Raw genomic sequence first — 24,044 nt, 5'->3', positions numbered from 1 at the left:
GGCGGGTCCCGCCGCCTGCGGGCCCTTCCCCGCGGGGGCCGGCCCAGCGCGGCCCGGCGGCGGCACGTGGTGGCGGCGCGGCCCATGTGACCGGCCCTCCCCGGCCGCTGCGGCTCATCCCCCGCCCGGCCGAGTCCCCGCCCGCCTCGCCCCCAGCGCAGCGCAGCGCTCTCTGCGTGCAGCAGCCCCGCACCGCAGGCAGCCGCCGCCGCCCCGGGACCCGGCGCCATGGTAAGGGCGGCGCGGCGCGGCACGGCGTGGACGGGCGGGGAGGGCGGTGCGGGCGGCTGGCGCGGCCCGGCGGAGCCGAGCGAGGCTGAGCGGAACAGGCCCGGCCCGGCGCGGCCCCGCGGCCTCCGGCGGCCATTTTAGTCTAATTTTAGCCGGGTGCGGGGGGAAGAGGACGCGGGAGCGGCCGCGGGGCAGCTGCGGGCGGCGGGGCTGGGGCTGGGGCCGGGACCGGGCCCTGGGGCCTGGGGCCTGGCCGGGCGGGCGGCGCAGCGCTCCCTGCGGCACCGCCCGGGCGTGCGAGTGCCCGACGGGGCGGTGAGGGGCGGTGGGCGCGGAGAGAGGGGTCCCGCACTCCTCCCGAGGAGCCGCCCGGTGCCCGGGCCCGAGGGGCACCCGGGAGCGGCCGCGGGGGAGCGCTGGGGCAGGGCGGGGGTGCCGGCGCGCAGGGACGGGGGGTGCGGGGCGGCGGGGCTCCACCGGCCCCGTGAACAAAGCTGGGAGAGGGGCCCGCGGCTTTGCCCCCGGGGACAAAGCCGGCGGCTCCCTGCGAGCACCTGCCTTCCCTCCCCGGCAGCCTGCGCTGGCAGCGCTGCCTCGGCAGATGTAATTGCTGGACCGAGAGCAAGGGCGCTGCAGATGGGCTGAGCTCGGTTGCTCACTCGCAGCGGGGTTTGCTAAATTATTTTCATTTTGCCTGGAGCTGCCCGTTTGCCCTGCCGGTGTTTTGTTTCCTTGCTGTTTTAGGCTCTTATTTTGAGCGGCTTGCGAGCCTGATGGGGAGCTGTACAGTTGTAATCGGTATTTTTATATGAACGAAGAGCAGTCAAACAATACTCCCGCAGCAGTATGAAGTAAAATTCGGGAGTTCTTAAGGCGCGGTGTTGAAGCTGACACAATGCAGAAAGCATTTCTGCTGCTTGTAGAGCCTTACCTCACGCAACAAAATGAGAATCATGACAGTGCTGGATGTGAGCTGCTGCTGTAGTGTTTGCTCTACTAGAAAAAAAAAAAAAAGCCAACAAAAATCTATCCACCAAAACCCCACCCCCTCCTATCCCAACCGAAAATTACAAACTCCTCTCCTGTCTTCAGTTCCTACCCCCCCATCACTGCCTCTTCCCCTCCCCCCCAAATAAGCCAAATGCATGATAAGGTAAAGGAAAACTGTTTGAGCAGTACAGTTGTGTGACTATTTGTATGAAACTGCTACCCAGAACTGCTGAGCTGAAAATGCTGAGATCTACAACAAGAAACTACTGAATTCATGCCTCCTTTGTATCCTCTGCTCCAGTCCTACCAATATTACTAAATTCATAGTGTGTTCAGGTCGAGGATAGTATTTTTATTCTTATGGGGGCAGGCAGACTTCTTTATCTAGCACTGTGGGCTATCATCGTCTTCTGGTGAGTGTTAATTTTTGCTGTTTAAATTATTCCTTTGATCTCATTTTACAGGCTTCTGGAGTAACAGTGAATGATGAAGTCATAAAGGTTTTTAATGACATGAAAGTAAGGAAATCTTCAACCCCAGAAGAGATTAAAAAAAGAAAGAAAGCTGTTCTCTTCTGCTTAAGTGATGACAAAAAACAAATAATTGTAGAGGAGGCAAAGCAGATATTGGTTGGTGACATTGGTGATACTGTGGAGGACCCCTACACAGCCTTTGTGAAGTTGCTACCTTTGAATGATTGCCGATACGCTTTGTACGATGCCACATACGAGACAAAGGAATCTAAGAAAGAAGACCTGGTATTTATATTCTGGTGTGTGAAAGTAAAGCTTGCTGTCAAAATTGAATATTCTGGAGCTACCACTGGATGACTTAGTAACTGTTTGTTGTTGGCTTTTTTCTTTAAAGGGCTCCTGAAAGTGCACCTTTAAAAAGCAAGATGATCTACGCAAGCTCTAAAGATGCCATTAAAAAGAAATTTACAGGTATGGACCTAAAAATGTTTTTCTCGTTAACCACTGTGCCATTTAGATGTTGAGGTTCTCACAAGTACATTGTTGTCCATCTGTCTTTCAGGTATTAAACATGAGTGGCAAGTAAATGGTTTGGATGATATTAAGGACCGTTCAACACTTGGAGAGAAATTGGGAGGCAACGTGGTAGTTTCACTTGAAGGAAAACCCTTATAAAAAGACAGACAAGTGCCATCTGGATCTAAGGAGCTTCCATTTCTGCAGCTCGTTCAATTGGAATAGTATTAGTCTCCCCATCCCCTCCCCTCCTCAAAAAAATAAGCCCCTTCCCCACCGCCCTGAAGGAGATGTCATTGTTAAGCAGTCTACCAGTGATTGCCATTAGACTGTTTGATCCTGGTAGTTTTATGTAGGATCCAAGGAATGCTTTCACGTCATCCTCTTGGCCAAAACTGACGTTGCAGGCATTCCTTGCAACATGTTCAATGAATGTGATAGTTAATGTAAATAGTCTAGCAGACAGCAAAGGGTAAGCTAATCGAATGCCTTGAAAGTATTGTCCACTGGTCGGATGGTAGACTCTCTACAGTATTACTTACAGTTGCACTTGATTGCAGTTCCATGAGGCTCTTGTGCATTCATACACCTCACCTGCCTTGACAAGCCTATTTTTGTGACATGGCAGCACACAACACTATGCATTTAAAGCACTTTTTTGTAATATGTTTGACCCGCCCCCTCCCCAAGGAATGCCAATTAAGTTGCTGTAACTGTGTCATCAAATTATTGTAGTACCTCAGTTTCATTCCTGTTACATGCATATCTTTATAAATGAAGTAGCTGTTATGATGCCTTTCGTTTTCCATTGAATGTACACTACTGAACAGGAGTAGAAGTTATCTGTTTACCATATGAGTCTTGAAACACTAAAGTTTTGTAAAACATCAGTCATGGTGGCAATTTCTGTATTAAAAAGAGCCTTAAATGGAACATTGTTCTTTGAGATCAAAAACTGGCCACGTTGCAATAAAACTTGTGGCTTATTACAGAACGTTGCCTTGTTTTCATTGGAAAATATAGTTTTTAAGTGTTTAAGCATATTTCAAATAACTTCTGTGGAAAGTATTGTAAAGGTAAACAATCATTAATCTCATATTGAATAATGCAAGTTTTTAATACTGATTTAGGCACTGCTTTACAATACTTTGTGGCTCTGTTCTGGCCGTTCAATAAAGGACCTGCTCCTAGTTTACCGTAAAGTAAAGAAGCTACCACTGCTGGAGACCATTAGTTCCATGAAACACTTGTGTCAGAAACTCAAAAATACGAAGTAATTAACCATGCAGTGTGTTTTGTACCTGAATGTTCTTAAAGTTCTACATGCCAGAGTAAAACCTTGCAGGAGTTTTTACAGCTTGCTGTCTTTCTGGGTAAGGTGATGTGTAATAACAGTTACATGCAGAGTACGAAGCGGGGAAAGAGTTTTTGTTTCTTGAGTGTTAGAGTTAGACCGACCCAGTACAAGAATTAGCCTAAATGAACTGTTCTACTTGTTAGCTTCTATGTAAATAGAACTGGAAAGTGTTTGCCACTACTGAGGCTTGCATAGGGGACGTGTTTTGGCTGGGAGCCAAATAATGCTCTCCTTATAGAGAATTTGATCTGCTCTGTGTGAGCAACCCTCCGTTAGCCAGAGCTATTTATGGCAAACACATGCTTTTGTATCTTGTCATCGTTATCCACAAATGGCAAAACTGGACATGATTCTCCTGGTATGCATAAAGGAGTGCCATTAGGCAGCCACTGGCAGCTGAACTGTACATGCTGCTGAAGGAATGCTCTTTTATCATTACCTTATTTTAAAAAGTTGGTAGAGTTGAACTGTGGAGCTTTTAAATGCAGGCTCTTTATGTTCAGTTCATAGCCCTTTTTCAACAACGAAGCAGATAATAATCCAAATACTTTCTCTATTCCCCGCCCCCCCCCAATAATTTAAGTAACCTAGTGGTACTGTGTTTAGGCTCTCTTGTCCTGTAGAACTTTAAGACTTTATTTCAGGCTTCTGGCTATCCCTGTGACTTGCACACTTCATTGTGTTTGCTGTTCTATGTAGACTAAACTTTACTAGAATTTAAGTAAAAAGGCATGATGACCACTGATTTACTAAGTGTATTAATGAGTCTTGGTTTTGTTCTACAAAACTCTCCTTTCAGGTACCTTTTAAGATTGCAAAATAACTGATGGTATGCATGTTGTCTAGGTGAAAAAAAAAAAAATCCCACAACTTTTTATTCCTCAAAATAGTCTATTTCTGATCATTCATGTTGTATGCAAAGCCCAGTTTAATGTAAAGATACCTGTGCTTTATGTTCAACTTGACTTCAGTACAGTAAAATGAAATTATCTTTTAACTGATTTTTCACAAGGAATAAATTGTTTCTTTAGAAAAAGCCAAAATGGAAAATGTTAAATTTTAATAAACCGTTTGAATTTTCATTTTAGACAGTAAACTTTTTTAAGGAGTATTGTGTTTAAATTTATTGTTTGTTTTTGCTGCAGTCCGGAAAAATGTCTGTGGCTTTTTAGTTGAATATTACAGGTTTATTTTTTTTTCTTTTTTTTTTTTTATAGCTTAGGTGTATATTCACTCAGTCCAACTAGCTATGAAATTGAAGCACAAACTGTCTTTATGTAAGATTCCTACCAAATTAAAGTTTTGGATCCAAAAGGATCAGCCTGCCTTCAGTTTGTTCTTGAAATGAATGACTGACTGACTGATGTGAGGTCCAATTCAGATGGCTTGCTTTTTAAAAAAACAAAAACAAAAAAACAAAAACCAATAAAGTGCTACAGAACTGTTACTGTTTGAATTATAAAACAAATGAGAGACAGCTGGCATCTGTTCCAAAATGGTTTGTCAGCTGTTGTTTTCTGTCATTATGCAAAATGGTGAGGGCCTCATTGTGATCGAGAAGTGGAGGAAAATCCTCTCAAGTTGAGTATCTTCTGTGTATCTCTGTGTAGACGTGACTTTTGGATATCTTGGCTTCAGTTCTTTTATTGATAAAGAAATGTTAAATTTTTCATGAGAGTAGCTTGTGCAGAAATGGCATTTTTCTTCTAAAATAATATTTCAAAGCCAGCGGTTTTGTTTGATTTGGTAAATCCTGGAAGAGGTATAGATAGATGGGTTTGAGTTCTCTGAAAAGGAAAACCAATTCAAGACTAGAGTGTGCAAGTGAGGTTTATGCTTGTGGCGATTTTAGAAGTGCAAAGCTTAAATTTGTATGGACTTGACTGTAAAAATGACTTCTGGTCACATCATGAAGCAGAATTTGAGTATGCTCTGTTAAACCCAAAGTGTTTCACTAAGGGGAAGACTTTTCCTTCTCTACCATTCCCTCAGAACAAGTGATGGAATACAGCAATTGCCACAATTTGATAATAAGCTTTACTCTCTTATGCCAATTCCAGTATAAACCAAATTTTCATGTCTGCCTATTTTTTATAAACTTCTGTAAGTCCCCTTTAGTTTGTGGTGGCGAGTTAATGATTGTAGAGTGAAAACACGGCACTAATGGTGGATCAAAGATCATCAATGTAGCACCTGTCTATTGAACTTCTTTGAAATATTTCTGATTTTGAAAACCTGGTATAAATAAAATTAATTTAAATGTCTTCAGTTGTTGAGTTTGTTTGTGTGCTAGACATCACCTACGTTAATCACTTTGTTGTCTTTGGACTGGGAGCAGCCCAGATACTGTGAAAGAAGTTGTGGAATACCTGGATTTTTTGTAACAGGTTTTTTCTGCTGCCCATTCAGATCAATATCCAACTGTAGCAAAAGCCAGCTCTAGTGGCTCTGGAGATGGATATAAAGAAATTTTTAGTGGGCTGGTTCTAGATAGCCTTTTTCTTTTGTTGGATCCCAGCTCATGTGTTCAGAAAATTAGATGGCTTTTATATAGAAAATGTAAAATGTATGTTTACACTGGCAAGTAATTTCTAGTACAGGGAAGGAAGTGAACTGATGTGTGAAAAAACTGACTCCATGAAGAAAGATCAAAATATTACTGTTTTGGTATCAGTGGCCTGTCTCTTGTTAACATAAGATTTCTTGGATCTGGGAATATGTTATCTGGAAGAATTAATTTTGTAAACAAAGCTGTGAAGAAACAGCTTCATTGAATTCTCTGGAGAAGGCAGACTTTAACAATGTGCATTAAAAAACCCTTTACTGTTTATCTAACATAAGCCTTCTCTATGGCTGTGGGGAACATACATAAGAATCTGCATTAAAAAAGAATGAAAGGTCTCTGAAGTTTTTTGAATAAAAATAACTGTTTAGCTTAAAAATGTTCTATTTTTACTAAATTCATATCCAGTGCTTGACCCTATTGAATTTGGACATTTTTCTGCCTCACCTCCCATTTTGTTGAATCTACAACAGTCCCCATACATCTTACTCTTTCTTGCATTACTTATCTATGCATTCTACTTGTAACCTCTGAAAAATAAATACAACAGTAAAAATTAAATCTTTTCATAGGAAGTTCAAATGGGTGACATAATTTACGTTCATTTAATGATTTCATAGAATTGTCTTTTTACATTATAAAGCTTAGGAAAAAATGTGCTAATTGCAGGTACTGAAAGTAATTTTTACATTCCTAAGAGTCTGTGACTGTCTTTTTAATAACTCACTGTGGATTAATGTTTCTGTTGTCAGCTTTGCTTCATAGATATTTAGAAAACTAATGATTGGAAAATAAACTTGAAGATGCTGCTGATTATTTTTAGAAGTTTCTAAATGTCAATTTGGACTATAAAATAATATACAAACTTCAATTTCCCACTACAAGCCTAATTTTTATTCTTGTGTGTACAGGCTTAGAAATGTATGTGTAATCGTGCCTCTCCTCTTCCACCTCTTTATTTTTAAAAACAGCTGTGTCACTGCAAATCCCTACCATCTGCCCACTGTCTTCTGTAAAGGTTTACAGACAATCTCCACTTGTACCTTTCAGTATCTATTTTTCCCCTCTCTTGTTTGTGATTGTAGGAGTTTGGTTTAGAAAAACTAACTGCTGTAACACTGTGCTCCTCGAAACCTTTTCTATTATGCAGAAAGTTAAAAGCATCAGTTAATCTCTGGTGAGCACAGCTGCAGAGTGTACATTGGCTTGGAAAAAGAGATGTCATTTTGAGAGCCAGTTTAGAGAGCCTTATTTGTGTCTGCTTCCTCATAGTGGCAGCACTGCTTTCATCTGTGACCTTCTATTAAAGCTGATGTGAGAGCTAAGCTTTTCTTCCATTTTGGCTGTTTCAACAGAAAATGGAATGTGCTTGTAGCAAACAAGGTGCAGGGAAGCAGAGAAGGTTTAGAAGCAGCAGTTTTTCATAGAGACCTGTACATCTGGTGGGAGGGAAAGGGTTACAGCAGAGGATTTGTTTCCTTTTAATTTCAGTAGGAGCTTGCAGCTGTAATGACTGGGCTTATGTTATCTTTTGCTCTGCCTGAACAAACTGATTCCACAGTCTCAACTGTCTCAATGCTTTCATGCAATGAAATGTGAACACACAGCTCTTTATCAGTGAAATGTGGTTTACTCCTACAAAAGTGAAGCCCTGCTACAGCAGTGCTCTTGGTTAGCCATGTCATATGGAGAGATGCACCTAAGCTGCATTTGAACAATGCTTAAAAAATGTGTGGCTTCTGATTACACCAAATACAATAATTATGCTATTCCACGGGCACTGAGGACGAACGGATGTAGTTCTTAATTAGGTGACTGCAAGCGACAAATATAATTCATGGTCATATTTTTGAATCTTAGCCCTGTTATTTAAGCATGACTTAAAGATGAAACACTTCCCAGTCCACAGAATTCATTGCCTTCACAAATTCTTTTAAGCAGCAGTAGCATAATTTTAGCTCTTCACTGAATATACTGATGCAGAATCTGTCACCTGAGGGTTTTTAGTTGTCTGCTTGACAAATTCCTTTTGTAGTGCTGCATTATTTCTCTGCATCCATACTTCAAATTCAGTTCCCAGAACTCTCCTTCCAAGTAACCAGAATTCCTAAACAATATTTATTCTGTGTGACTAAAGTAGAAAGGCATCTTGTAGAACACCCATAGGAAACAAATGCACGGTATTAGCCTGCGTGGCCACTGAACGTGTTTGGCCCTGCGTGCCATCTCTGCCTGTTGGGTTATTCTGATGAAAGGTCACCTCATTCAGGTTTCTGTGGAATAGCCCAACACAGAAAATTTGTGGAAACAGGAAAGAATGTTTTAATTCTGAGCAAATGTTTTTGCTCAGATAAAGACTTTGCAAGCTGGGTGTGATAACAACTTTTCGATTTTTTCTTTTTACCTGTCCTGACAAAAACACCTGGCTTTGATTCTAGCCAGTTTTATGGATTTAGTTAGACAGGTGCACTGGTTGGAAGTATCTTCAGGACAAGCTATATTTAGATATATAACCTTTTGATAATTCTGGCAGTTGCTTTGATCTCATTATTTTAATTCACTCACTTCACCTCCATTACAATTTTAACTGCCTAGTGTTCAGCACTGCCAATGTAATCTTGCAACACAGCTTGAGGAACATTTAAAAGTAGTCATCATCAAAACTAGTAATAATATAAATCAATTTTATTTATTTATTTTATTGAGCTAGTCTCAGTTTTGCAAGGACAATGACAACTCTCTTAGAAAGTTAGGTGGTCTTGCAGGAAGTTCCTGACTGACACCTGCCTTAGATCTTTGTGATAAGATGGAAGAAGTGTTGGAGCATTCATATCAGAGCAGTTTGCTTTGCTTTCTTGCATAGCTGGATGCATTTCCTCTCCTGGAAGATGTTGAGGTCACTGTGGTATCAATATTTAAAGTATTTCACCTTCTCCTTCTGACTAGAATGGACAGACTGCAATCACAGCTGAGTATGCTCCATTTTTCCTAGGATAATACAGTCAAGGATCTCAGCTATAAATTTAATTTTTTTCCTGATTACCACAAGGGAGAAAAGAATGTGTCTCATCCCACTGTGCAGCATAAGGCCAAAACACAGCACTGCAATCATATGCAGGCATCATAATTGTTTTCAGCTATTGTACCCAGCAGGTACAAAATGTGACCTTGTCAAATGAGTTGTGCATGGTCTTGGAAAACTCCAGAAAATACAAAGTTGAGGTACTTCCAGTAATTGCTTTGTGCACACCAGATTCAAGAAGCATGTGGCTGGCTCTGTGTTTATCTGCAGTTATTTTCTGCACAAATTAATAATGGCACATAAATATATATTTAACACTAATAGTAATTCAGAATCTTATGTTAGTTTAACAGCTATCTTCTATGGGAGATAGTGAAGGTAAGATTTTACCTTTTTTTGGTGTTTATTTTTTTTTTTTTTTAGCAATGGTGTTAATAACCAGTTTTTCTGCTGTAACAGCAAACTGTGGAAATGTGAGAAGAGTTACTTCTCTTTGCATCAGCATCTTACATTGTGTGCAAATACACACCCTCTCAGTTTCTCCTTAAAATAGTGTTTGGATCACATTCAGTGGTTAACAGACAAGGACATAGGATTTTTGTAAGTCACATTTTACAGTATTAATGTGAGCATGCACATGTTTTTTGAGCTGTGAGATAAAACCTTTTAATTACAAAAGGGCATATTTTGGGAGAAAAAAATAATAACTTTTTAAAGCTTATAGTTTCCTTCACTAGCACTTTACTTTTTATTCCTGAAGTTACCCATTAGGATCTGTTTTTTCCTTTTTGTTAATTTTTTGGTTTTGGTGTTCTCACTTTCCCCACACTGCATCATGTTTCAGCCTAATATGGACTGGATAAAATTGTTATCAAAGGAAGAAGGTATTATGTATATAACATATACAGTTTCTGTAGGAAAGAGTAAACTGTTTGCTTGACCCAGTTTTATGGAGCTATTTCTTTCTACAGAGATGGGATTCAGTCAAGGAAGAGGGACAAATGGGTTTGCTGAGAGTATTTAGGAGCACTCAGTGGGAATGAGATTATTACTGTAGTGCTTAATCCTGAAATAATCATACACCATCTCATCAACGTTGCATCAGCAACTGAGAGACATAAATATTCCAGCTACTTTGTGATATTAGTCTGAGATAATTTTCTATTATTATAAACTTGGAGCCCTCCAGATGAATATAGAATATTTCTACCTGTGATCAATGTTTTGATGTTTTCACAAAAATCTGTTGTGTCTTTTAAAAGATGATTTCCAACTAGTGGAAATTTATTTCTGAAGAACTACATCCTTTATGGGTCTGAAAATTAAAGTGAAGGTTATAGAAGCAACCACTTCCCTTAATCTTTTTGGGGGAATTCCTGTAATGTTATCAGGCTTGATTTTCCATCTGTTGGGCACAGTATGAAAGAATGCACAGAAAGGCTGTTATAGTAACATAGTATCTGTTATCACTGACGTTAAATTCATTTAATGGTACTGAAGTTACAGGCCATGCTCTATGCAAAAGGAATAACAAATATTCTCAGATTAGAATTTGTCATTTTCACAGACAGTAACATTTAGCTCCCTTTGAACAGGTGTAAGTGTCCTGCTGTGTCTTTGTTTCGCTGAGGATGGAAATGACAAACCAAAGCCTTTCCCCTGCCTTTGATTTTCTTTGTGTCCTATCTCCTCCAAAGCACCTTCCCTTCCTCCAAAGCTTTATCCCTGAGATACTGCTCACCTGCTTCCTCTAATCCTCTTATTTACCTCACTTACCTCAGTTTCACTTCCTTTCATCCCTTTTTTACTCCCTGATAGTTCTGATTTTCCTCTGGTCCTGTTCCTTCATATTAGACGTGTCCTTTAGTCTTCATCATAAACAGAGAGAAAACAATTTAAAAAAACCCCACAAACCAAACCACTTTTTATCTATTTACTATTTTCTTTTATTAAAAATATGAATCCTTATGAAGAAATTATTCAAATTGAAACCTGACTACCAAAGTTTACCAAAGTGTCAAACAGTTTGAAATAATCTCTTGAGATGTTTGAGCAGTTCCATTTTGTCCACAGGGTTTAACTCAGAAATCCAGACTTCACCATTTAGATGGGAAATTGCCATATTGGGTTATTTTATGCTCTCCTCAGTGCCAGAAGCATGAACGCTCCTTTTTTTGCAATCATTAAAGCATCTGATTTCAGTTGATAACTTCCATGAAAGTAGTTAAGTTTTTAGAGTGTGAGGAACTGCTTCAGATGCATGAATTTATGATATATTGAAAACTGAAGCTGTAGAAATAGTGTGAAATAAACTGTGTATCAACACAGAAGCTCCAAGTTAATTGCATGGCTCACTGGTTCATTGCCAAATGCACTGGTTCCTAGCAAAATTGAGAACATCTCAGTATTATAAAATGTATAGAAAACTGCTACAAGCATTAGAGGCCATATTACAATATTACATGTTTAAAAAGTTAGATTCAATAAATCTTGAAGTAACCTTTTGTATAATCAGAAATTATATGAATACAATACCTTTTAAGTGGTTTTATCTGCTTCCTTTTTTGGAACCCTATATTAGGCTTCTTCATCTCCTTGGGCTTTTCTCTGCAGTCAGAAGCACTAGGAATTGACAGCATTGCAATAAGGATGTATGTCCTTTTCCTGATTTTAAAAAGAAAAGAAAAAAAAATCTGATGAAGAGATATATGAAGTAGAGCCATCTGAGGGTGCTATTTGACAACCTACTGAAGGCACTCTAATGACACCAGTGGGATAAGAGGGGCATTCCTGCACATGCTGGGCTGAATGCCCCCCTCATTTCTGGTGCTCATATCTGCCTGATCAGGCAGTGAATTTGTCAATCTACTGTTCTCACTTGCTTTGGAAAAGTTTGGGTTTTTTTTTTTTTAATTTTTGCTTGTTTAGGGAGGCACAATGCCTGAAATGTTTCAGATGTTTCAGAGAATTGCCTTGGTCAGCATTTGGTATGCAGGGTGTCTGTGGGGGAGCTAAACTTAGTGTTCATTGAGGGGCTGGAGCGTGTCCAGAGAAGGGCCATGGAGCTGGGGAAGGGTCTCGAGCACAGGGCTGGTGAGGAGCTGCTGAGGGAGCTGGGGTTGTTCAGCCTGGGGAAAAGGAGGCTCAGGGGAGACCTTATCACTCTCTACAAGTGCCTGAAGGAGGAGTTTGTAGCCAGGCAGGGGTTTGTCTCTTCCCCCAAATATCCAGGGCTAGAGGAAATGACCTCAGGTTGCACCAGGGGAGGTTTAGATTGGATATTATGAAAACTTTCTTCACTAAAAGGGTTGTCAAGCATTTGAACACGCTGCCCAGGAAAGTGGTGGGGTCGCCATCCCTGCAGGTATCTGAAAGATGTGTAGGTTTGGTACCTGGGGATGTGGTTCAGTGGTTTAGTGGTAGACTTGACATTGCTGGGTTAACAGCTGGAATCAATGATCAACTCAGCATATGCCATGATTCTATGATTTTATACATGATTTTATGATTCATGACAGCCACCATGCTCTTCCATGTTGCTCAGTGTATTTCTAGGTGATGCTGGGCTCCTGTATCTTGTACAGTAAATCCAACACTTCCAGGAAGAATTGGACATTCTCTGTCCATATATCACACAGCTGATGTGTATACTCACAGTGTATTTAGCAAAGATCAGAACAATCAGATGTTTGGGTCTCTGGTAGGTAATGAAGGATTCTGACATCATCATCTTGTGTCTTATCTGGCAAACCTGGGGCAAAAATCTGGAAAGCCCAATGATCACTGGCATCTCAGCTTCTTCTTCTGCACGTCCTTAAACTGTGTATTCTTCAGCACTCTGACTCCTGAAGTTCACTGATGAAATTCAGTCCATCAGCACTCAGCTGCTGGTCATGCAGCACAGGACAAGTAAAGGCATTTCAGTGTTTAGGGTGAAATTGGGAGCTGCACCGCATCAGCCACGTGCATGCCTGACCCCAGCTCTTGCCTCCTCCCTTCCCTCCTTGGAACTGTGAATTCCAGCCACCCTTCCCCCATGAAATCCGTGATATGAATTAACTGAATTCCTCAGATTCTGAAGTTCTGACTCCAAGCTTTCAGGGACTGGGAATGCTGCCATGCCATGGTATTCTGAAGGGTGTAGGCAAGCATGCTCCATGTACAGCACAGTCACTGAGCTTTGACTATCTAAGGGCCAGCACTTCTACAGAGTTTGGGTTTTGCTTTGTTCACTTCATTAGTGAGAAAAACTTTGCTTTTTCAGCTTCACTTTCCTGTTAGCATTCCAGGTGAATTGTATCTAGTGGTGTTTTAAGTGGGAAAGTAAAATAGGATTTACTATAGACTAGTTAGAAAACAAAAATAATAGGCAAAATAGCTCACCTGATGTGTATTTGAATTCAAGCAGTGCATGCATATGCTAAAAATAAATGAAGTTGGAGGGGGATTTTGTCAGGATTGATGTAATCCAAGCATTATTAGGTGTAGTTCCATTAAAATCAGCAGAAGTTAGAAATGCTTATTAGAAGTTCATTGCTCTCTGGAATCATGAGAATAGTGTGGTGTGATATTAATGGCAGCAGGGAAATGCACTGGGTGTACCATAGATGAAGCCAAACAATTTGCCAGCATTATGCATATTTCAGAGCATGCAACACAGATTGGGAGTTTTAGGCAACAAAGAGTCCAGACTGAAAAGTGATGGGTCTCAATATATACAAGAAATGCAGGCATGATTCTTTTAATAAAAATTCTTTTAATTTAACCTAATAGCTCTCACTTTTTAAATGTACCAAAAGCAATGATAAATGCTGTTACCATGTGGCCATTTATATCTATTATATAGATAATATATAATATTATCTTTGATACTGCCAAGGTACAAATCAGTGCTTTAACACACCCTCACACTGACTGCAGCATAACTTTGCATCTTGAAGGACACTGGTTACTGGTCAGGATCTTTGCCTGGTTTCTGCCTCCAGAACTGTACAAATATTCTGTTTTTTAGTGATAAGGGAGCAGCCATTTAGAAACCAGATACGGTGATGTCTGTATCATTGTGGTGATGATATATCATCCTATCTAGCTCACTTGGCACTTCGTAGATTCAGCTCTTAGAGATCATAACATGAACATCTCCACAGCTAACACATGCCTTACTTGTGTTATTTGTCTGTTTAGTACTTCTCTTTAATAAGCCAGGTGAACTTTTTTGAAAAATCATATTCAGTTGTCAGAACAATTCTTTATTTGTTTTGATGGCTTAACATCACCGTGAGTTTAATTTCATTCCTTCAGGAATCATCTCCTGATCACTGTCTTTGATCAGAGGTAAGTAAACCTGCTTTTCTCAGCCTAAGCTCCAGTGATGAGATGCCAAGAAATATTTCCATGCACTCACAATCTGGGAAGTGAGATAGGCATCCCTGTAAGTTATTGCTATAAAAATCAGTTACTGCTGTAAATTCACATGTTGCCAGGGTGGGCTCACTGAACAGGTCAAAGCTGCTTGTTCACTTCTTCTCACATGGGAATTGCTTGGTCCTTTGCATTGCTGAAGGACAGGGCTGCCAAAGATACAGCAAAGGTACACAGGCTCACAAAGGTACCCATATTCCAGCTGGTGTGGTGTTCCACAGCACCCAAAATGCCTGCAAGCCTGACCACAGAGCCCCATACCTGCAGATGTGGTACAGATCAGGACTCCATGCAGCATATGTGAAAGCTCACACATTGTTTTTCAATGCAAATCTGACAGAGAATAGAGAACCTGACCCCATCCAATGGAGCTTTCACTCCAGTCATTGGCTATTGCCTGCAATCAGGCCATATTGCTGCTCTTCCTTCCCCCTCCCTCAAATGTAACAAGTGCAACTTAATTTTTTTCCCTAGTACTATGATGGGGATGATGTTTCAGAATCCTTCATTGGTGCCTTGAGGCCTTATTTTAATACTAGCCAAAATATATTCTTGGGCATAGTATTTTGTACCTGTACCATTCTTTATTTAGAATAGCCTTCCCTCCCCTCCCTGTTTTTTATTCTCTGATGTTATATTCCCTTTTTTCATGTGTTCACACCAAGATATTTCTAGTAAGATAGCCTCCTTCATCCCCTTCACTGCTCTAGCAGCACCTGTTGGTGCCTGGTCCAGTCTGAATCTATCTTTTCAGGACACATTTGACCATGCTTTACCACTACAGATTATGAAGATATTAATGCATTGCTTTCTCTGCATCACAGGATCCTCTGCCTTCTTGCATAGAAATCTATTTATATCACATGACTAGTATATCTAATTTTTTTTTCTCCTCTGCCTTTACAGAAATTTCTTTTGGCCTGTTCAGATCATCACTTTGCAATATTTGCTAAAAATTGCATCCTATTTCTGTTACTGCAGTCCTTGAGGTCGTGAAGGTCTTCCTGCATGACACTCCAATCCTCTTCTCTATCAGAAGTACCTACCAGTTTTTTGTTTTAGCAGATTTCACTTGCTCATTTACCTCTTATTTTTTGTGCCAAGATCATTAATGAGAAGATTAAATAAGACTGTTCCCAAAGTGAATCTAGGAAACTCCATTAATAATTCCCTTTCTCCTGACAGAAGACTACTCTTCAGTCAGTTTATTATATGCTTTACAGTTCATATGTTAGTCTTGATTTTCATCTTAATTAATATAATAAAAAATACCTTCAGGAGTCCAGCAAGATTAGGTCTAGAATCTATTTCTATAAAGAACACAAAAATATTTTATCAAATAAATGTATCAAACAAGTCTAGAATTTAGAATTTATCCATGATAGTGGTGTACTTTTATCCTATTTCTGATCCTTCTTCATCTTTTATGATGTTTCCCTTCCAAATGTGTCATAGAATCCTGATCATTATTCAGCTCACAGATACATACTTTGGCAGCTACCTAGTTAATTTATTCTCTTTCTTAGTTAAATCTAAAAACTAATATTAAGAGATTGAGATCTCAGTTTTATTGTTAATAAATTAAACCCCAAATATTTGATTGTTCATTCAAAATTAAAATGCTAAAACAAGTAAAAATGTTATTTTCTAACATTTTGTTAATAATTATTAAACAGTGTTTCAGAAATGTATAAAGAGGGGAAATATGAAAACAATGAAACAGCTATAAATGTTATTATGGATGACATTCATAAATTCTGTAAACAGCATTTAGCCAAATTTGAATTAAGGAGCATGCTGTTATCTCACTGTGGGGCCCTACATGACTGCCTTGTCACCCAATATGAATCAATCAGACTCAGCTGTGACATTGCACATCCTTAAAATAAACTTCATCATTGATGTGTTTTAGATTCAGAACCAGATGTAAACAGCAGGTGACCCAAAGGGGAGGGGGTTAGAAGAATTGGTAGAACATTGGGATGGGACTTAAGCTGAAAATGTGTAGATTTAACAAAGAGCCTCACTGAATCTGATTGAACCTTACTTGCTCTTCTAATTTGATTTAGTTCATACAAAGTTTACAGGTCACACACAATCATATCTCCAAAGCAGCCAAACCATTTTATGATTCATGTGGAAATCAGAGAGCTGTGTACCTTAGGACATTGGGTCAGAGGCATTGCAGAGGGATGTGTCAGCTCATGAATCATGAGGATGGCACATTTTAGAGTTCCTTCCTATAAGCTTGTCCCACAGCTACTGATGTGGTGTAATTCAGTTTTGGTTTGTCTGCAGAATTTGATACAATCTTGTGCCACTGCAGAACAGTGGTGTGTTTTATGGATCAGAAATTAATGTACACATTGACATACAGTAATCATGATTAAGTAAAATTCTTAGCTGTTGGTGGCTCAGAGCTGATTTTGTGACTATATGCCTGGAACACAGGATTACATGAAGTCCAGAGCTAAGAAAAATCAGCCCAGACTGGAGGGGGAATCCATTGCCAGAACATATTACTGTAACTCCTCAGTCTTCAGTGCTACAGCTGGGTGATTATTTGAGATTTAAAATAAGAAATACAGCAAATAAAATGTTTTTTGTGAGAAGTGAGAGGTGAAATTTAGCAAAGACCTTTATTAGGTGCATTGGCAATTGAATGCTACCCTGTTTTGTAAGGCCTTCCTTTGTCGTAAGCACTGATTCTCTGGGTGGGGAGATTTCAAAGTCTGAATTCCAAAAATAGCATTGCCTTAAATGCTGGGAAATAAGCTGCACTGCAGGTTTGGTAAATCTGAAGGTTTTGTTCAGCCACTTAGTCATAGCTGCCCCCTCAAGCAAGAGATAGCAAAAGGATATTTTTTGAGAAGGTGGGACTAGAACAAACATAATGACCTGAAACTGCAGGGGTCCTTTGTATCTTATAAAAGAAGCAGAGGTAAAAGATTTCCTATTGTAGAGTATTATAAAATGGCTAGAGCCACTAAACTGTATATAATGATTTTGACTTCATGTAATCAGCAAAGCTCCATTGACTTTAATAGAAAAACATTGATTTGCACTAGCGGAAGAGCTGAGTGGAAGGAGGTGCATTACTGAATGTCTTGTTAATGTGGATAATATTCCTGAAATAATTATCAAAAATAGAGATTATTAAGGGTTTGTGTTTCTTTTGTAGCTCCATTCTGCAGGTCCTTACACTTCCAGTGACAAAGCTGTAATAGTAATACTGCACAAAGTGCAAGGAACACTTCCCAGAGGGGAACCTGAACTTACTGTATTTTTTTTCCCTGATTTGGATGAGGATCCCTCACCAGTCCTGAGGCACAGCTCCCCTCTCCAACTGCTGTTATGTATTACTTTGTGCACTTGTACAGCATCTACCACAGGAGCAGAGGGGGGTACCTGAGAATTCAGCAGCAAAGAACAGGACACTCAACTCCCTGCCCTTTGCATGGAGTCAAACATTGCCCTCACTGAAGATTTTATTTTTGAGTCTATATTATTCCATGTATGAGCAGGATTTGGCCCTACATGTTGTGGTTACTGTGATAATTGTGGACAGATCTGGACATGGCAGTTAGGATAACAGAGCTGAGATTCCCAAACCCAAACTAATGTTCTGGATTTGGTTTTGTAGCTTAGGAACGAGAAACTTTCATCCCAGTGTGAGGACTGGCAACATTTTCTAGGCTGGCTCAGTCTCTGTTTGCAGAGCCACCCATGTGTATAGGGGTATAGAACATAAGTAAATAAAGGTAGTATAGAAAGTAACCTTACCCCCTAGGGGCTTGCAGCTGAGCCAATTATTAAGGATTCGGAGCAGGCCTGATGCTAACAGGCCACAGCTGTAGCCAATCAGAAGAGTGTTATAAAAGGGTGGATTGGTTGGTTGAGGGGAACTGGAGTCAGTTGGCTGCTGCAAGGACAAGGAAGAGTCAGTGCCTAGAGGAGCTGCCTACAAGAGACATCAAGGAGGTACGAAACTCTAGCGATATGGAACCCTTGCAATGTAATGACAATAGAGCTCTTGCGCTATAATGACAACACATGTGGCTTTGGCCACGTGGAAAATTCTCACTTAGGCTGGTTCACCTGCTCACCATCAAATTCACCCACTCAGATGCAAAAATCTGTAAATCAAAAGGCATTAATGTGGAAAAAGAACAAAAGGAACTCAAAGCGCTAATGCTTTCTTTCCTTCCCTCCAACACACATTGTCCAGCTGGGACACAAAACATCTTTAACACTGCTTGGCTCTTCTCTGAAGAGCTGACCCTGGACCTGTTCATGAACATCACGAGTACCTCTCTGCCTGACCACACGCGGTGCACGTCAGGGGCTTAACTACCAAACATTTCAGTTCCCCACATTGCAACACAAGGCTTGTTTGTGCTCAAGTACACAATTACAGTTTAGATTTCTACATACTCTTACAGTATCATATTATCTTTGCCTTGACCGCAGGACTAGTTCAACTCAATAAAGTGCTAGTGGAAACCCAAATGTTATTTCATTAGCTTTCATTCCAGATTATGGCCTGGACAACATCATAAAGTTGTGCTGCCTAGAGGCTGATGGACAAGTGCTTTTGTTATCTTTAGCCATGCATGCTCTGTGCAGACATCTCTGTCATACGAGCTATCCCAGCTGAATTTGTGCTTAGATGGGCTCAATGTTTGCCTGATGGCACGTCCTGTCCATCAGTGAAAACCACTGCACTGCTCTAAAACATCACAGCAGAAGCTGAACAAATTTTTCCTGGTGTGCTCACTGGATTTTCACAGTAGGATGCTTTACTATAATGCACCTGAAGGGCAGGATGAAGTAATGTACTAGGAGTGCCACAAGAGGTTTCCTGATTGGTTTGAGCCAACCTAAAACTGCACTGCTGCTAAAAAGCATTGTGCTACCCTTAATACTCTCCCTATGTTCTTATTATGCTGGCCTAAATGAAACTGATCCTGCAAGAAAAACAGGTAACTTGGATTACCTCCCTCATCTCTCTGCCCCTGGGGCTGCACTGAGGGAGCACTGGGACAGCAGAGAGAGTCGGGGCATGACAGAGACATGACTTCCCCCTTAGTGGGAGCATGGCCTTTGATGTGTGTCCTGGCCTCAGATGAGATAGGGTAAATTTCCTGCCTCATAGCTGGTACAATGCTGTGTTTCAGATTCTGTATGACAATAATGTTGGTTACACATTATGTGTAACTCATACCTTAGATGTTGCTAAGTGGTGCTTGCCCCAAGTCAAGGACTTTTCACTGTTTCATGCTCTGCCAGTGAGGAGGTACACAAAAAGCTAGGAGGGAGCATGGTGAGGACAACTGACCAAACTGGCCAAAGGGATGTTCCATACCACAGAACACCCAGTATATAAAGTGGAGGAGTTACCTGGAAGGGCACCGAGTGCAGCTCGGTATGGGTTGGGCATTGGCCAGTGGGTAGTGAGCAATTATATTGTGCATCACTTTAAAAAAAAAATTGAGTTCTGTTTATATTTTATTTCAAGCATTCAGCTGTTCTTATCTCAAACCTGTGGTTTTACCTTTTTCTGATTCTCCTCCTGATCCCACTGGGGTGGGGAGTGAGTGAGCAGCTGTGTGGTACTTAGTTGCCAGCTGGAGTTCAGTGATGACAATGAGCTTAATCCAAACTGCACCCTTGGTTGTTTTCCATTCATCATCTCCAGATGGAGAGAACTGGCCTGTCTGGAAGCATGGGCTGCAGCTCAAGTGCTGGTGGTCACACTGTGGGAATCAGTTACTAAGTGCAGCTATTATGATAAACCTGCACGTCTTGGCTGCTTGCAGTGAGCACCATCAGTTGAGTCAAGCTGTCTCAGAAGATGTTAACTCAAAAGCAGACAGCTGGAAGTAAAACTGCAGTGAAGCTAAACGGTGAGTGCTTTCTGTGTTGCAACTGGCTGTCCAACACAATTTAAAATTAACAAGCATCTGCATCTCCATAGCTGTTAAGTCAGAAAAAGAGAACCAAGAAAGTGATTGGTTGCCCAGCTAATGTCTCCGTGGCCCAATTTTTTTTTTTTCTGACTACCTCTCAAGTCCTAATGCCTCCGGCTCTGCAGATACTACATAGAAAGGAACACATCTGGATGCAGCGTAGAATTTTTTTTTTTACTGGACCTTTGAGCAAGCAGGAGTTTGAGACCATAAACAAAACATAGGATGTGTCTTAGGGTGGCTACTCCCATGCAGCTGAGCTGTAATTTGAATGTCACAACAGATTTACCAGGAGATGGAAGCAGCTTTGCTTTTGGGTCAGATATCGTCACATTTGAAGAGCTGTTCCTGGCCATTAAATAATGCCTCAGATGATTGTTGGTTTAATGCTGCTCAATGGCATCTATCAAACAAAGCTTTTCCTCTGGTAAACACGTCAGAAGTAACATGTTTGGGGTTTTTCTTATCTTTGATCATTTTGAATGAGATCACTTTGGTCAGAAAATTGTTAGAATGCTGGTCAGGTAAGGCTCACCTGATATGTGCAGGAAGACAAAGAACACCCAGTTAGTGTTTGGCTGGCTTGTGAATGTTGCCTCAAGCAGAACATGTTAGTGGTCATCACATCCTCTCACACTGCAAGTGATGTCTTACTAATATTGGCATTCAGAGGAAGCACTGGGAGACATCTAAGGTTTTCAGAGGAGAACTCAGAACAGTGTCTCTTCCAAGAGTACAACAGCAAAAAACAGTGACCAAGAAGCTGATGAGGAGCAGAATAGGAGACTGAATCTAAGACTGAGGTTAAGCAGAGAGAAAAATGGAATGAGCTGATTACACAGAGGATGTAAAGATTTGGGAGTGAGGGGAAAGCAGCAATTTTGCAATAAGCTGGAGAGAACAGACAGCTGCCCTCAGTCAAAGCTAAAGGAAATTGGGGTATGGAATGGGGTGGTCCAACAAAGAGAAAGGAAGAGACAGACTGGAAGGAGAATAAGATATTAGGAAGGTAAAATGCTAAATATTAAAAAAAGAGGGGGAAACAATAAAAAAGAAAACAAATCTTAGTATAAAAGGCAATAAGATAACAGGGAGCAAAAGATTACTAGTCCCCAACAATAGTGATATATACTGAATTAGGCAGAAAGTGTCATTCAGTCAGTTCTGACAACATAAGTAGCGCTGTGCGGTCCTTCCTGATACCCACTATTGTACCAGTGACAAGATGTGACAAGAGCTGCTTTGTCTTCCCTGCCTGGTGCTGCCCTGCTGGGGCAGAGCTGGCTTATGAGGAATGACATGTATGAGGTCAGTCCTAGCAAATCTGCTCCTTATCCTTCTTGGTTGCACTTTCATCAACAAGGCCTTGTTTATACTAAGGGTTCTTTTCAATTTTACTACACCCTAACTGTGACAAGCACTACTGTGAATGGTCTTCTGGTATTTTTACCTCAGACTCATCTCAACATCTTAAACAAAAAGAGTAATAACACTGCTTTGGAGAAGTCTCCCATAATGCTCTTACCATTGCAGTTACTGACTGACAGAGTTAAGACTGCTGTGAAGCTGATATCCTAAACATTCTTATTGCCCTCCACAGCACATGGATTAAACCAGGCAGCTCTAAAACTAAAAACCTGATAACTGACATGGCAAAAAAGTCTCCCTGTTTTCAGCTGTCATGTCACCAAAATGGTTTTTCTTTTTCTGTTATAATAATAAATTTTGTTACAATAAAGACTAAAGAATTTTGTGCTGTACTTGGTACAAGTAAAACCCTTAGTCTGGAGCAAAGGTGAGGCAGGAAATTTCGGCTTTCTCTTAAAAAAAGGACATTAAGTACTGGGAAGAATGATTAGAAAGAATTCTCTCAGAACGTTCTCTGAAATACTCCATGTTTCAACTGATTTATAAAGAAGGGACTGGAGTTTAGGAAAAGAGATGAGTTCAAATGCTTTAAATCCAGAGTAGGTAGCTGATGCTAATGAGTCTGTGACTTGTTTAAAAACATTTCTCTGCATCCCTGTGAACCAGGGAGGAGAGAACTACTTTACAGGCTCCTTCCTAGACAATCCAAATGCATGCAATAGGAGACTGCATCTCCCAGCTATGGGATATGCAGTCTCCTTTAGCATGCATTTGTAATGAAGAATTTGTGCAGATCAGTGATCATCTACAATCTGTTATAGAAATATGATGATTAGGTTAATAACAGCATGCAATCCAAAGAAGAAAACTGTCAATATGTTCAGAGCTTAGAATAAGTGAATTTTACCTGTGTGTACTGCATAATATATTCTTCCCCTTACAGCTTCTTGGTGTTAGTTCATGGCACTGGTGAAAAATGAGGCTTTATATAGTCCAAATTTCTGCATCAGTGTAGTGCATATGGGCATTAGGTCATTCATGGCAGACAGTGTCTATAATGCCATGTCAATGAATTTTAAAAAGAAAGAATTTGATTCTTTCCTAGGGAAGAAGTGTGTGGAATTGCATTACATTATAGCTTCATACATGCAGTCAGCCTCTTGCACAAGGAAGCCAGGATTTTTAAAACTGCAGAGTGAGCCTTTTCTGGGTCCCTGCAGTCTGAATAGAAACCACACGTCCTTACTATTTGCATATGTCCCCATTATGCTTTGGAATTCACAGAAGACTATTCCACACTGAGGAACAGATATTTCTTTTCTTTTCTTATGGAAATCACTGTTCCTCAGAGTGTCTAGAAGTTACTGAGCAGTACTAAGCTATGTTTCTCTTTCTTCGCTATAATATTATACAATTTTCCCTGTCTGTTCTTTTAATCCTACATATCACATCCTCTTTCTGTTTCTAAGGAAATATGATCCATTTGATAGTAATTTTTTGCTATAAAGTGATCCATCTCCATAACAGGTAAAAAGCCTCTATTGCTAACTGAGCTTTTTAGACAGATTTTTTAAGGTTTTGTATCCTTTTTCTTGTTCAGCCTTTAACTTCTGAGAACATTACACTTGGAAGTCTAGTTTTCCACAGAAATAAAAGGTAAATATTGATTAATCTTTTACAAAATGAATTATCTGCTCTGTCATTAAAAAAAGAAAAAAGCATCACCAATAAAGCTTTAATGATCTGGGTCCTTAATACAGTTTCAGTTAGTATCAGTAGAGAAAATTGAAATGAAGTATGTAAGGGTATAAAGTGTTTTTATCTCAAAACAAAAGGAGGAATCAATCTGTTACTGAGATACAGGAAAGCTGGTCCTTACAACCACAGCAAGATGCTCTATTTGAGCTTCACATGAACAGTAGTACATGAGGTAGTTGGAAGGAAATTTTGAGTAATTAGATTTAGAAAGGAAAGTCGAGAAACTTCTCAAAAAGAAAAAAGTGCATGAAGAATAGTTCCTCACACTTAAAAAAACCCAACCAAACAAACTTATCAGCTAATGAAACACCAGAACTACAGTTCCTGCCTATATCAAACGCTTGCATCCATTGAATCACTCCATGGAGAGTCATTC

The 24,044-nt window shown here is 40.3% G+C and overlaps 1 protein-coding gene across 1 annotated transcript; it reads left to right on the top strand.

Annotated features, from left to right (window-relative positions):
• Window positions 1-121: 121 nt before the first annotated feature.
• On the top strand, window positions 122-5,831 carry CFL2 (cofilin 2). Its single transcript, XM_036384065.2, has 4 exons — window positions 122-231; window positions 1,686-1,993; window positions 2,089-2,165; window positions 2,257-5,831. Exons 1-4 carry the CDS (start codon window positions 229-231, stop codon window positions 2,367-2,369), a joined length of 501 nt encoding a protein of 166 aa, XP_036239958.1. The 5' UTR covers window positions 122-228; the 3' UTR covers window positions 2,370-5,831.
• The last annotated feature ends 18,213 nt before the right edge of the window (window positions 5,832-24,044 follow it).

Source organism: Molothrus ater, chromosome 6, assembly GCF_012460135.2.
Source record: "Molothrus ater isolate BHLD 08-10-18 breed brown headed cowbird chromosome 6, BPBGC_Mater_1.1, whole genome shotgun sequence".
NCBI lineage: Eukaryota > Metazoa > Chordata > Aves > Passeriformes > Icteridae > Molothrus > Molothrus ater.
The sequence above is the reverse complement of the archived record's forward strand: the minus strand, read 5'-3'. Positions and strand labels throughout refer to the sequence as shown.

What these genes read in the sequence shown, in the direction of transcription:
- CFL2 (XM_036384065.2), top strand. An exon ending in GACCTGGTATTTATATTCTG is followed by an intron (nt 1,994 to 2,088) that starts GTGTGTGAAAGT and finishes TTTTCTTTAAAG; the next exon opens with GGCTCCTGAAAGTGCACCTT. An exon ending in CATTAAAAAGAAATTTACAG is followed by an intron (nt 2,166 to 2,256) that starts GTATGGACCTAA and finishes TCTGTCTTTCAG; the next exon opens with GTATTAAACATGAGTGGCAA.